Here is a 14292-nt window from a genome sequence, read left to right as displayed (position 1 = left end):
CACAGCCTGTTGCACTCCAGAAGTATGTCAGGCCAGCCCACACAATTGTGACAAGCACAGTATAAACGTGTGTGTTTTGCACTGTCTAATCACTGTGTGCTCGTTCCTTGTAATTCCTGCCAAACATTCCCAGTTCTGTGGCTGCTGGGTTGTGTTAAAATCTCCTGGGGGAGCTTGCTGCTTTCAAATACATAAATATAACTTTTGAGTCGGAGGCAAATGCAATTCCTATTATTTCAGCCACACTTGGCACACGTTTCCCAAGCCCAGAGATGCAGCGTGGCTCGCTAGGGATCACTGGAGAAAGCCAGCCAGAGGAGACCCTAGCTGAGTGCTTACAGAAATGAGTGCCTTGGAAGAGGAATACATCCTGTTTCCACGTGAGTTTTATACCAGTGCAGTACAGGAGCCAAAGCACGAACCACCTGCACATCCTGCTGCCCCAGGACAAGAAGGATGTGGAACACATTCAGAGATGCGAGGCCGAGACTCCTCCCAAATGGTTTATTGAGGATCTCAGTTTCCAAAGCATGAGTAGCAGTGAGGCCCGTTATTCTTTCCAGCATGCAAAAGGCACAAGAAAGTCATCAAATGTGATTCTGTGCAAAGTGTCCCTAAGAAAACACACAGCGAGGAAATGACAGAGGAGAGCCCCGGATGGAAGAAAGACAAAGCTCCTTCAGGAAAGCGCTGAAAAGTTCTGAAGATGGTTGTACTTTTTTCAGAGTCCACAATATGCTCAGTCGGTGAGAGATGCTTTGCAAATCCGTGAAGGACAACTCAAGAGACAGAGCCAAAAAGGCTTAAACCGATAGTCTCCTTCATGTGCCAAAATCCAGGATGGAAGTCAAAACGATTTATCTCAAGGAAAAAAAAAAAAAAAGTGCGGCAGTTAAAAGACAGACATTAAATTCCTTAAAAAAAATAAATAAATAAATTAAAAAAAATCCCACCGAGACCAGACGTAGAAAGTGGATACATTCTGAGAGCAGCTCGATAAAAAAATATTCCTTTTGGTGAAAAGAACTTTAAAAATGGATACTTGAAGAACGGAAATCCACCTTGAGCGTGACCCTGCTCCCGGGAGAGCCCCCGAGCACGACAATGCAGCGCCTTGAAAGTCCCCGCTCCCCGCACGTGTGAGATGTGGCCGGTGAACAACTGGGAAACACAAACGTAGAGGACCAATTATCCAAGTCCCGTTAGTCAACTTGGGTGCTGGGAAGCTTCCTGGGATTCCTGTCTCTCCCGCTGGAGCCAGCTGGTGCTGGAGGCGGCGCCGCTTCCCAGTGGGCTCGTGAACCCCTGAGCCTCTCACTGGAGTTGAACACTTAAACCTAAAAAAAGGCATTTACAAGTTGACACTTTTTGTTCTTGTTCTTGTTGTTGTCTTATTTCCTTGAATATAGGTTTCTACTTCTAGACTATGGAATGTTACATTAAACAATATAATTATTCATTACCTTGCTTCAAATTTCATTACAGTTACTGAGGCTTCATCATAATTTCACACAGCACAGAGACACCAAACTAAACACCAAGCAGTCAGCACTAGATGTATTTTTTCTTTAAGTACCAATAAGCAAAATATCCCATTCCCCCCAGGGATCCCATGAGGAAGGAGGCTCCAAGGAAGGAGGGGGGTTTCCGCTTGACCAGCCTGAAGGCGTTGGGCACCACTGCCGAGAGGAGCGTGGTGTGGATGTCTCCCAAAACTTTCCTGAAGGCGAAGCGTTTCTGTATCCTGTCGAAGAAGGACTGTAGGTTGGGCCTGCTGCCGTCTTCCCAGTATTTCTTAGAGAGTCCCAGAAACTTGAGGCGGTGCAGGGTGGCTCCTAACAGGACATCGGCCAAAGTAAAGACGCATCCGCAGAGCCAAAGTTCACACTTCTGCCCTGGAGAGAGAAGAGGCAGAGCAGGTGAGGAAGGGATACCTTGGGTGGGCACCTAAGGCCTTGCTCAAAAGATCCATGGGGGCAGGAGCATCTTGTTTCCATTCTGGGATGTTTTTTCCCAGCTCTTTGGTGAGCCTAGAGATCAGACCCCATCTACCAGGCTATGGGATAATTTATAGTTCAAGTGGATATACAAATCCCTGTCTGCAAAATGGCTCTGCTGCCTCTCCCCCAAGTCCAGAGCAGCAGGAGATGACATCCTCTTGTACCCAGAAGGTCCCTGGAAAAGAGCCCTGGAAGATGCAGTGACCCCTTCTGCTGTGCTGGAGCGGGGGGAGAGCAGCAGTGTTTGCCCTTGGCTGCACCAGGAGCTGTTTCAGGAGTGTCACATCAACTTCTCCTATTTTAGGGATGCAAGAAATCCTCAGGAATCGAAACCATTTGCTGGCTGGCCTGGCTGCTCTCCCTGCGTGCTGTTGGGGGGGGTTCTGCCTTTGGTCTGCCTCCTGCACTAGGGACCCTGCTCCAGGACACCAAAACTGGCAGCATGTCTGTGCCAAAATCCAGGCTTTTGGGGGAAGCAGATCTTAAAGTAAGTGCAGGGCATGAAGAAAGAAACCAAAGGGTTGATGGCTGCTGATAATGGGTGACCCTGGCAATAACCTCACCAGAGAGACATCTAGAAATAAACCAAGCTGCTGTTAGGCTGGAAAAAGCCATCTCAGGCCAGGATTGTTAAGCACTCCTTCAGTGCCCTTTCAATACTAAGGAGCAGGGCTGGGATGGAGCTGAGGGAGGTGCAGGTAAGGAGGAACAGCAGAAGGGGCACAAAACATGGCCCCATCCAGCCTCAGCCCCCAGCTTTGCTCCAAATCGTTAATTCTGGAGCTCTTCTGCTGTCCTGTGGCTATTATATCACAAAAGGGGAGAGAGGCTCTTGTACTGCACCCCAGTGCAGGCAGTGGTGCTTCAGGGCTGCCTGCAGGACCACGCCAGGGCAATTATAGGTAATTAGCAGCCCTCATTTGTAGCTGCTTGGCAGCCTGCCTAATCCTGCTGGAGGCACTGCCCGAGTGGACAGATTGCCTGTGCCTAATTAGTCAATAAATGTTTTTGGTGACTAATGAATTGTGGGGGTGCTGTAGCCAAAGCCTCCTGGGTGCTGTGGGACCTTGCGGGTGCTGCGGCTCAGAGGTGGCTGCCTGACCCCAAACACTGCTGCAGGGGACGGAGAAAGCACCTCTGAGGATGGGGTGACTTCGGGAGAGAGCCACCCCTCTCCCTCCTGGCTCTGGGCTTACACCTGCTGCTGAGGTCTGGACCTGCCTGTGGGATGCCCCAGCACCCCTTGCCAGCACCGAGGTGGAGCAGAAGCACAGGCCAAAGCAACTCGTCCCCTCTGCATCCACAGCAGCCCCAGCTTGGATCAGCCTGTCCCAGCTGAACGGGGTACCCGTGGCAGGGGTCTCCCAGTGCTCCTGCAGCATCTCCCACCCCCCTCCCGCCTGCCCTGCCTGCATCGCCGGCAGCCGGGGCTGCGTGGGAGGAGAGCTGCTGCACTGCAGATCCTGGGACATTGCCAAAGGGCTGGTGCTTGTGCCCACTGCTCAGATCCTGACCTGGCCCTGGGCACGGCAGGGCCGGGAGCAGAGGGCAGGAGCAGCAGGCAGGGATGGAAGGCAGCGGAGCAGCCGGTGCTGGCAGAGGCAGCCACCCCTCTGCTCCGGGCACCCGGGATGTCCCCCGAGGGCACCTCATTAGGCTGAGTTCTGCTGAGCTGTCCCAGCCCTTGGGTCGGTTAATGAGGGTGTTGGAGGAAATTAGGGCAGCACAGGGGGCTGCTGTGAACACATCAGGGCTCTTGGCAAATCCTCAGCCCCATGCCCTGCGTGGCCCGGCCTTGGCAGCGCCGAGGGCCCTTCAGTGCAGCCCCGAGCGTGACGCACGGCTCCCCAGGGCCCAGGCTGTCCCTCAGGGCAGGGGCAGCTCTGGGGCCATCCCCTGATTAACTGTGTCTGGGCTCTGCTCTGGATCTGGCACCGTGGCACTGGCAGCTGCCAGCCCTCTCAGGGAGGGGGTTTCGAGCCCTGCCAGCAGCAGGGATGGGAGGAGGACGGAATCATCCCGGGGTGACAGCAGGACAAGCTCTGCCCAGCTGTGCCCGGGCACCCCTGACTGCCAGGGCACGGGGGTGGCCCTCAGCAGTATGTTTGTTGTCAGGGATGGCTGGTGTCGCTCTCTCCCACCCGCTGGTGTGTGACGCAGATTCTGTAAAGGCTCCCACCGCTCCAGGGCCCATCAGCTTCCTTGGCTTCCCTGCCCGTGTTCCATGTGGGATGTGCCACAGCCCTGTGGCCAGAGGGGGCTTGGCTGCAGCACATGTCCCCAGCCCTGCATTTTCAGCAGCCTGTGCTCCTCCTGGTGCAAGTGCCTGAGGCCAGCCTGCTGCTTCCAAAACCAGACAGAGCATCTCAGCCCCTCCATCAGGCAGAGGGAGACTGCATGGCTGCAATGACATCAGTGCACCCAAAACCAGATGAGACCAGAGACAGCCCCAGACTCGTCACAGGTTCCCTGTGGGGGATGTTCAGCAGGCACAAAGCTGTTGGCTGTTTCTGGTGTTGCACCTCAACCTCGTGTGGAAAAACACCCCATAAACACAGCCCAGTGCCTACCTTGGTACTCCAGTTTCCTCTTCTCCAGCTCGGCCTCGATCTGGTCTAGCACCATCCCCAGTTCTCCCAGGATCTTCTTCAAGTAGTTCACGTTGTCGTGCTCCAGGATCTTGGCCTGGGTGGAGAGCAGGGTCAGGATGGGGAATGGATGGATGCAGGGACAAAAGGTACCTGTTACCCATGGCAGGTCCGTGGGTCGTGTCCCTCCCACCAGCAGTGTGGCTTTGATCCACTCACCATGAGCTTCTTCTGCTTGGAGAGGTAGGGCTCGGAGAGCTGCTGCTCCTCTTCGTGATCCAGCTTCATCAGGTCTGTGCTGGCATTAGCTAAATGTCCTGGGGGGAGACAGACAGAGGGGCTGGGGGGCTGTGTTTGGCAGGGCTCGGGGTGACCTTGTATCTGATAGCAAAGCCCCTCCTCCTGCATTCAAATACTGTCTTACCACCAAGAAAAACACCCCAGAGAGCCAAAATGGGACAAATTCATGGCTTGCTGCTGCCATCCAGGGTGGTGTCTGGGGCACTGCTCAGTGTCTGAGGCTCTGACAGCCCTGCCATCCACCCAGAGGGCAGTGCTGGCTGCAGGGCACAGCAGATCCCCCTCCCTGGCCTTGGGGAGTCCCAGCTCTGCAGGTTTCAGGGAGAGTTCCAGCTCTTCGTTTCCTCTGCTGAATTCCTATTAGACCTGCTGGGAGATCTGTCTGTTGTGAGAACCTCCCCGAGCTTCCCCATAACTTGGCTCCTGCAGCTCCATTCCCAGCAGGGTTCACCCTCTCCCTGGGACAAAACTACATCAATTTTTCCTCAGCACCCACTGCAGCTGAGTCATCCCCTGGGTGCAGGAGATGTGCTGGGCAGGAGGGCCACTGTGGGCCCACCAGACCTGCTCACAGCCCCTCTGTTGGCTCGGGAAAAACGCCACCAGCGAGGGAGGTTTGGACAAGGGGATCTCAGCAGGGTGCTGGGGAGGTGATGTGAGGCAGACAGGGGCTGAAGCCATCACAGCAGCACCCTCTGGGGAGGGGACAAAGGAGGGAGAGACGTGGGACATGCCAATACCCTCCTGACAAGGTCGCTTTTCCGGCCAGGAACTCTCTCCAGGAGCAAACCCTTGCCGTGGAGTTATATTAAGCATCGTCAATGTTTCATGAGCGCTTGAAGGTCAGGTACACAGACTTATGCCGATTCATCCACCGCCTGCAACTCAATCTGGCTGCGCTCTCCTGCCTGTGCCCTCAGTGCTCTGGGAGGAGAGGGACTGATTCCTGTGCCCTAAAAAGAGCTGGGGAGAATCGTGCAGGGCCCACAAGAGCCCAGACACCCCCCGAGCCAGGAAGCCTCTGCTGAGTGCCTGCAGCTCTCAGATCAGCTGTGCTTTGCCATTTCCCAGCTCTGTCCCTGCCTGCATTGGTGGAAAGGGGGGATGAGCAGGAGCAGGGTGCCTGGCTGGGCTGTGGAGCCGATCCCAGCCGAAGGGAGCCTGGGAGCCCCGGGCAGCCCCGCGGGAAAGGCGACTTACTGCGGATCTCAGTGGTGGCGTACTTTGGGATCATGGAGTCGGTGGTGAGCTCGGGGTGCAGGATGCAGCCGTGCGTGTAGGCATCCATGGGGAGCGAGTCCAGCAGCTCCCGGTACTGCAGCACGCGGGAGTGCAGCAGGCTGCCCGGCTCCGGGATCAGCTGCGTGACGTTTTCTGCCGGGACAAAGGGAGAGCTGTTAGTGGCACCTGGGGGTGCTCAGGAACTCGTTAGAGGCTCATTAGCCTGCGCTGGACACCGGTGTGAAGTCCAGCCTGAGGCACCCCCCAGCAGGGCTGGCTGAGGCGGTGCGTCCACTCAAATCTGGACTCACGCTCTGCCCTCTTCCCATCCCATCCAGGAGCACATCCAGCCCATGCCCAGCGATGGGCAAACCCACAGGACCACAGAGAAGTGTAAGGATGCCATCACCCAGCCCCACAGCCCCCACGTCCCCGAGGGTCAGTGTAGCAAGCCCTGGTCTCTGCAGCCCCTGGATCTGCACACTGTGATTTCACATCTCTTAGAACAGGAGCAAAATCTTCATGTTCTGCAGAAAAGAGCTAAAAGATGGGGATTTGAGTTGGAGATCTCCTGAGTTACATGCTCTTTTACACCAGTGGCAATGAGGTACCTCATTCTCTTGGGCTTCTTTGTAAATCCCAGAATGGGCAATCGGGGTGACCAAAGGAGCCCAGTGGATTTTCCCTCCATGCTCAGCCAGTGTTTCAGCTGCAGGAGCATCCTCACCCCAGACAGCTCTGCTCCTCCCTGCCTTGTTGGGTTTTAGTCACTTCTCATGGATGGCAGTTTGCATTGTGCCCCTTTTTATTACACTTTCAGCTCCAAACACATGACAGATGACACCACAGGAAGAGATGCATTGCTCTTGTCTCCCCCCAAGAACACCAAGTCTATTTTTTGATGGGATCATAAATGTTTATGGTGTTTGCAGAGAGCAGTTCCCAGGTAGTGAGTAAATCTCCCACCAGGACTCAGTGAATCTGTTGCCCACGTGCCAGTGTCTCCATCTGAGCCAGGGCACACTGGCAGAAGGACTTTGGCAGGTGTGGCAAATGCAGCTCCTTCTTTCAGGGCCTGAAATGACAGCTCTGCTCTGCCCAGCCCTGCTGCCAGGGGGCACAGCAATGCCCTCCTGGCAGGGATGCACATCTTCACCTTGCTATCGTCGTGCCTGCCGGTGTCTGTGGATGGATGGGAGCCAGGGAAATTTTGGCAGGTCCTGCATGGCAAACCTCCTCATAGCTCTGATCTGGACTGTCTCAGCTGGAAGGCTCCATAAGTTGTTCCCACTGTCGGGCATCAGCGTCCCTGTCCCCTGAGTGAGGGGAGGTTTCGGGAGCTCTGCCTGCACTGCCTGGGCTCCAAGCAGGGATTTTCCATCCGAAAAAAGCGACTGGATGAGTGAAATAATAATAATAACTGACCTACAGCCTGAGTGCTCCTTCCCTAGGGCTCCTGGCCAGCACCTGAAGGGCAGGGTGGAGGCTGGAAAGCAGCACATCCCCAGTGACTGCCCCGTCCGGCAGGAAGATGGAGTGACCACAATGAAATTGTGGCGTGCTGGCTGCTGGCCTGCGTCCTTCAGCGTGTCCCAGGGAGGTTTTCCAGTGGGATGGCGCTTGGCTTGCCTTTGCATGCCGTGGCAGGCCTGCATGTATGGGGTGCTGTTGCGTACAGCCAGCGAGCAATGGGCCGGGCAAGTGGGTGCAGCCCTTGGAGGAGACCCTTGCCCAGGGGGAATTGCCCCGGTCTACTTGTTGGTGGTTTCTGGGCAGTGCTGGGCAGTGCCTAAGTGAAAAGCACCCTCAAAGGTGGCTTACTAGCACTATTCAACTGCTATTTTGGGGAAAGGAAATTATTTCTCATCACATCACCCTTTACTGATAGCTGACCCTCAGTGTGTGTGTGCGAGCAGCTGAAAAGATCATGCTCCCAGCCCGGGGGAAAACACACCTCAGAAATTACACCTTTGCAAAGGCCTTCTCAAGCTCTACACATTTCTGCAAGGCAGGTGATTCCCCCTCAGACTAATGCCACAGCACCCTGATAATGCCTTTCCCAGCTGCATTGCTGGGTGACGGTCGGAGCAGAGCATGGAGCAATGCTCTGGGCCCTCTTCCCCGGAGATTCCCCTCTCCATTTCTCAGTGAAAAAAGGTAAGAAACTGCACCTGGCTGGAAAATCTCAAAGTCAGGAGTTTCCCAGTGCTCGGGCAGCTCTGTGTTCCCCTCCTGCTGGGCACAGCCTGTCGTCACATATGTCGGACCACCTGCCCTTCGCAGAGAGCAGGTGAAGCTGTGCAGGGACCCTGTGGGTCAGCTCTGCCCGATGCCCCTCAGTCCAGGGACTGCTGCTGGGCAGGAAAGTGCCATTCCCTGGGACCTGCTGCTGGTGTGGGATGCTCCTGACAGAGCCCAGCCCTGCTGCCCCACCGGGGAGGGAGCTCCGTGCCCCCCCCGAGCAGCAGCACGGTGGCGGGGCCGGGAGAGGACAGCAGCTGAGCTGGCAAGGCGCCCTTGCTTCGGGAGCTATTTTGGGATGTTTTTGATGTCTCTGTTGCAAGGGGGGGATGGATGCCGGGGCGAACGTCGTGATGGCACAGCCTGAGCTCCCTGCTCGGCTTTGAAGCCTCCCTGGTGGATGTCCCAGCCTGCCAGCCCCTGGGTTTGGGGACAGGAGAGCAAAGGGGTGCGAGGTGCCAGGGAGAGGCTGCTCTCTGCAGCAGCTGAGCCAACAACTGACTCTGAGCGCTGCCTCAGCACCCTGGTGAGCCAGGCTCAGCCTGCCACTGCCTGCAGCCCTGCTCCAGGGGGAATAAGAGCTTCCTTCTCCTGCCTGTCCCTTCCTCTAGGTTTGTGTCACATCATCCTCCCATGGTCCCCGGCACCACTGGCTGCGTTTTTAAAGAGGCTGTTTTCTCTGAGGCACAGCAGCACCAGGGACAGCAGGGTCCCCTGCCCAGGGGTCTTTGAGGAAGGGGAGAGGGGCAGCAGCACCTGGTCTAAACCCCAGCAGGGCCCCTTACAGCCACTTTTATACAACTACCAAAGGCCAAAGTAAGAAGGTGGCCAAAGCCAGAAATGTTCCCATGGGCTGTGCCCCACCACTGGCTCTGGTGAGACACCACCACACACCATGGGCACTGACATGGGAAATGTTCTAGTTTGGGAGCGTGGATGCCAAGGCAGAAAAAGGGGGGACCCAGCCACGCACCCCTCAGAGCCCCTCTAGCAGCATTCCACGGGGCATTTGGGGATTTCTGCTGGAAAATCTTCAATCTCATGGGAAAACATAGAAGTTTGCAGAGAGATGGTGACTTGCTGCTCTTCTGGGGTGAAGGAGAAACTTTGAAGTCAGAAGTGGGTGTGTTTGGCAAACGGCATCTGGGCTAGACCCGAGTTTCCCCTGAGACACAGCCCACCCCTCTGTTACCTCCCGTGAAGTTCTTCTCCATGTAGTCGATGATCTGGTTGTAGTCGCTGATGATGTTGTCCCTGTGGATGATGACGGGCACCTCCTCCCCCAGGTTGAGCCGCATGAACCAGGGCTCCTTGTGCTCCATCAGGGGCATGCTGACATCCCGCTCCTCGCAGGGCAGCCCCTTCTCTGCGATCACCAGCCGCACCTGGGGCGAGAGGCCGGGGACAGAGGGCTCAGCCCCACGCACCGAGCTGCTCCCCGGGGCCCTCAGTGCCCCCCACCACCCCGTGGCACCCCCAGACCCTCCCCTGCAGCTTCAGCACAGAAATGTGCCAGGATATGTGCTTGTCCTGCAGGGAGCCCAGCAGCTGCTGGCGTGGGGCAGCTGCAAAACCCAGGCAGCCAAGGAAAGATTCGCCTTCCCAGCAAGGAGAGGATACCCAAACCCATCCTATATTTTCAGGATCGTGGACCATTCACTCTCTGTGGCTGGTGGACTGTGTGGCAGAGGGGCTGGAGCCAATCCCTCCCAGATGGGAGGAATGAGTGATGCTGCTGTGGATCCCAGCACATACCTGAGGAAGAAATGGAAGAGGAAGAGGAGGGAGCAGAGGCTGCACAGCAATGTTATGCCTCGCACTTGCACTCAATGGGTCCTGAGACCTGGATGCTGACTCAGGTATGTCCCACTCTCAGGAGCGGACTCTGGCTTTGGCAGCACATTCTGAGCAGGGGGAAGGCTCCATTTCGTGGGGAATTTCAAGTAGCTCCTGTGGCCCCATACAGCATTCCTTCTCCTCCTCCCCCTCCTTCTCCATGCTGCTGCCAGCCCAAGGCCATCGCCCACGCTCTTTGCACCTCTTGTGCCAAACCTTCTGCCTCCCCCTTCCCCTGCCACTGCCCTCCTCCAGCCCAGGGCCAGCCAGCAGCACTACTGGGGTGGCACCCACCCGTCTCATGGGTGGGAAAGCTGAGTCCAGCCTTGTGGGAGAGTAGGATGAGGCAGGAGTGGGGCTGGATGTAGGACACCATCCCCATCCCCATTGCTGTGCCTCGGGGCTGATGCTGCTGCTTTGCTCTGGGTGTGAGATGGTGTTGAATATGCACTCAGGGATGGCATTTTGGGCTTCTGGCTTATAAAACCTGACCATTATGAACTAAGTATGTCAAACACACACACAAAAAAAGCCCTCGGGGGATGTGAGAAAGCCACGATTTACAGAAACACTGAATGAGAGAAAAGGGCTTGTTTTCATCCAACCAGCAGCAGCTAAAAATACAACTTAACATATATAAGCATTTCTATGAGCACTTCAGAGTTCCTGGGGAATTAGTCATTAATTATTCACGGGGCTGGCAAGTTAATTTTTTCTTTTAAAGTCAAACAAGAGAGAGCCTGGGTCCCTCAGATGCAACTTGCTCAGGGCCTTTTCCTCCCAGCTGATAAATAAACCTTGGCCAAGACCACCTGGGGTATCCAGCCCCAAGCTCCCCGTGGTTTCCCTGTTCTTCTCTCAGGAGCTGAGTCTGAAGGCCTGGCAGGAGGCAGCTGCTGGGCATGAGGCAGCACAGGGCACCCCAGAGCCTGAGGGCAAGGGAAACCTCGGGTCCCAGACAGGGGTGATGAAACATTCCTGGTCCTCACAGCACTGGGATATGGCTGGCATCCTGTGTGAAACTCCAAAAATCCCTTTGCAGACAAGGCCAGGTCCTGGTGGGGCTCAGCGTGGCTCCCACAAACATCCCTGTGCTCACAGAGGGTGGTTCTGAGCAGCTCCCGGGGCAGAGCAGGGGAAGCTTTGCCTGCAGCTGACCCCAAGCAAACCCCCTGTGCCCGGGGGTCCTGTAGAGCCCCCGCTGCTCCCCACCCTGTGATGTCCATCACACCAGCTTGTGCCCCTCCTCCTCACACCAAGTGCTTTTTCCTTGCGAGTGACCTCAAAAGCAAAGCCTGACACAGAGACCAGCAGGTGTGGTGGCTCTAGGTGTCCCCTGCCCCACAGAAAGAGGCCGATCGTAGCAAACCCAGAACAAGCAGTGCCTCAGCCGCTGCCTCCCCGCCGCTGGCGGCCAAATGAGCAAGACAAAAAAAATACCAACGAGCCCGGCGCGGGGCGGGGAGCGCCACGAGCATCCCTCGCCAGTGCGGCTCCGATGCCCATCAGTCCCCTGCTGCCGGGGCCGACCCTGTGCACCCACCCTGCTGCATCGGGCATCCTCCCTCCTTTGTGCCTGCACGCAGGAACGGGCCCCTCTGCTGGGCTGAGGGGCTCGAGGAGGCCCTTGCACAGAGGAACTTGGTGTTCCCCCACCCCTCCGAACAGCCCATTCTCCGTGTAGTATCCACGACATGGGAATTATGGGGGGGCTGGGTTGGGGCTGGGGAGAAGGTTGGCTTTGCAACACAGCTGCTGTGCTGCAGAATGAGCGCTTACTATTTATTGTCTGGAAAACGGGATTTCTTGCTGGGGCGCCCCGGGAATAGAATTTCCAGGGCACTGCTGCAGTGTCAGGGGTGAATCATCGCTGCGTGCGGGGGTCCGGGATCCACTCCCTGGCTCGGGGCTGCCTCCCCTCTGCCAGCAGCATCAGGGTGGTCCCGGGGCCCGGCTCAGCCTTTGTCTGCGCTGCCGGCCACGCCAGTGTGGGGCTGAGAGCGAGCACAAAGCCAAGGCGGCTCCTGGTGCGAGCCGTCATCCCAAAACAAAGGCAGGATTTGACCAAGCTCCCCTATCCCCATCCCTATCCCTCTGCCCATCCCTACCCCTGTCCCCAGGCAGATGCTGGTGAAAGGTACAAAGAGCTGCCCGGCCACGCTGCTGCCCTCGCCAGCCCCCGGGGCTGAGCCCCTCGCTCTTCCCCGAGCGCATCCATCCTCCCGAGGCAAGGGGATGTCCTGGAGGCTGGAGGTGATCCTTGCCGGGGAACCCGGCCGAGCGATTGTTTTCCATTACCTTTTGTGAGCTGAAGGACTGGGTCCAGTGGTACAAAACCAATCTGTCCTGGGATTTGAGAGCGGGGTCGGTCGGGTCCTGATTTTCCTCCCCCTCCGTGGATTTCCCCGCGTTGTTCTCCAGCGCCGAGATGGGCCACCAGCTGCAGTTGGTGGGAGTAACATTATTGGGAGTCGCCATGACAGCCTGCGAGCGAGCGGGAGAGGCGCGGGGAGCGAGCGGCGCTAGCCCAGCATCACATGGGCTCCTCCAGCAGCATCACTCCCGGGGCAGCTCCGTCTCCCCGGCCGGGGTGGGCAGCGCGGGCAGCGCGGTGGGCGCCGGGGTCACAGCACAGGGTGGTGGCAGCGCCGGCGGTGCTGGGGGTGGACTCGCAGCCCGTCCCCGCTCGTGGCGGGGCTCCCACGGAAACGTGCAGGCATCGCTTCAAGAGAGGAGTCAGCAGCCGAGGCTCCTGCTGCCTGCCTGCCTGCCTGCCTGCCAGCTCGGCAATCCGGGGCACCTCCAATCCCTGCGGCTCTTTAAGAACATTTTTTTCAGCAGAGATTAAGATTTTTTTTTTTTTTTTGGACTGCTTTAGGTATGGTGGATGTGCAATAAACAGCCACGGGGATGGATACAAGCTTTAGAATGCCTAGGAGGTGTCCTGCCTGCCTTGCAACCTTCATGAGAAGCAGCAGCAGCAATGGCTCTTTAAAGGTGTTGGGTGATTTTTGGAGAGCACAGATTAATTTCTGCCCAACGGGTGTTACGCAGCCTGTACTGGGGTAGAGCCCAGGAGCCCTTGCTCTGTACTGGAGCCCTGGGGTGCCTGCCCCAACTGGGCTGCTGTCCTGTGCCAAAGTAGGCACAGCTGGGGGTCACTTCCAGGACTAGCAAGGTGTGTCGCAATTCCAAACCAGCTGGGAGACTTGGAGAGCTCTGGGGCTTCTGGAACTGCTGCTCTCCAAGTCCTGTGAGCATCACCCAGAGGTTTGCAGGTAAAGGTAGGTAGGCAGCTGACCCCTTTCTGGACACAGCGACCTGGACATCTGGATCTGTGCTTTGTGACACTTGGCTTTGCCATGATCCATCTCCAGCACTCTGGAAGCCTGGAGAGAATTTTCCACACGTGGAACTGTTGCCAGTGCTGTTGCCCAGTTATGGGGGTTGTAGGGGCAGGTTCTGGAGAGGATGGGGAGGAGGGCTCTGCAAGCTCAGGGAGCCAGCCTGTGTCTGAGGGCTGTGCAAGGGCTCTCAGTGCAAACCCCTGGAGCTGGTGAGGCTGGAAACAGGGCAGGGTTTGGGAGAACTGGTTTGAGTGGGGAAACTGAGGCAAGTTTTACCCAGGAGCACTGAGAGGGTGTGGGGTCAAACTGGTACCCAGCTACATCAACATACTCCATACCAGGAGCAGCTTTTTGGGGGACTGGGAGGTGAAAATGAATTCTCTGAAGTTGTGATGTCCCACTCCTGAGTGAGTTTAGAAGAGTGATGGGAGGAGTGGGACTAGGAAGTGCTGTGCTCTGCTCTGGCTCCTCTCTGCCTTGTCCCCCCTAGGCAGTAGCCCCCCAAACCATCCTCCATCCCCATCCCTGGAGACCCTGCACTGGCCTCAGGGACACCCACAGAGACAGGCTCTTGCTTGGCCTCCGCTTTTGGGCTGCAAACTCATGGAAAATTGAGCTTTGAAGAGCTGGCCCCACCATGCAGCACCGTCCCGCCCTCCCCTTGCTGCCCAAGGAGCATCTTTTGGGGCTCCTTTCACTGGAAGGGGGCACTTTGGGTTTAGAAAAGGCAAAGAGCAGGTTTACCAGGGAGCAGTGGTT

At 56.8% G+C, this 14292-nt stretch overlaps 1 protein-coding gene across 1 annotated transcript; it reads right to left on the bottom strand.

Annotated features, from left to right (window-relative positions):
* Positions 1–1365: 1365 nt before the first annotated feature.
* Positions 1366–12924, bottom strand: GDAP1L1 (ganglioside induced differentiation associated protein 1 like 1). The gene is made up of 6 exons (XM_027898063.1): positions 12485–12924; positions 9543–9735; positions 6089–6262; positions 4808–4905; positions 4571–4685; positions 1366–1895 (listed from the first exon to the last, which is right to left on the bottom strand). Exons 1-6 carry the CDS (start codon positions 12662–12664, stop codon positions 1552–1554), a joined length of 1104 nt encoding a protein of 367 aa, XP_027753864.1. The 5' UTR covers positions 12665–12924; the 3' UTR covers positions 1366–1551.
* Between the last annotated feature and the right edge of the window lie 1368 nt (positions 12925–14292).

Source organism: Empidonax traillii, unplaced genomic scaffold, assembly GCF_003031625.1.
Source record: "Empidonax traillii isolate 1590-97213 ecotype Southwest subspecies unplaced genomic scaffold, ASM303162v1 scaffold575:size619451, whole genome shotgun sequence".
In the NCBI taxonomy this organism is placed as follows: Eukaryota; Metazoa; Chordata; class Aves; order Passeriformes; family Tyrannidae; genus Empidonax; species Empidonax traillii.
This window is presented reverse-complemented; position numbering and strand designations above follow the sequence as displayed.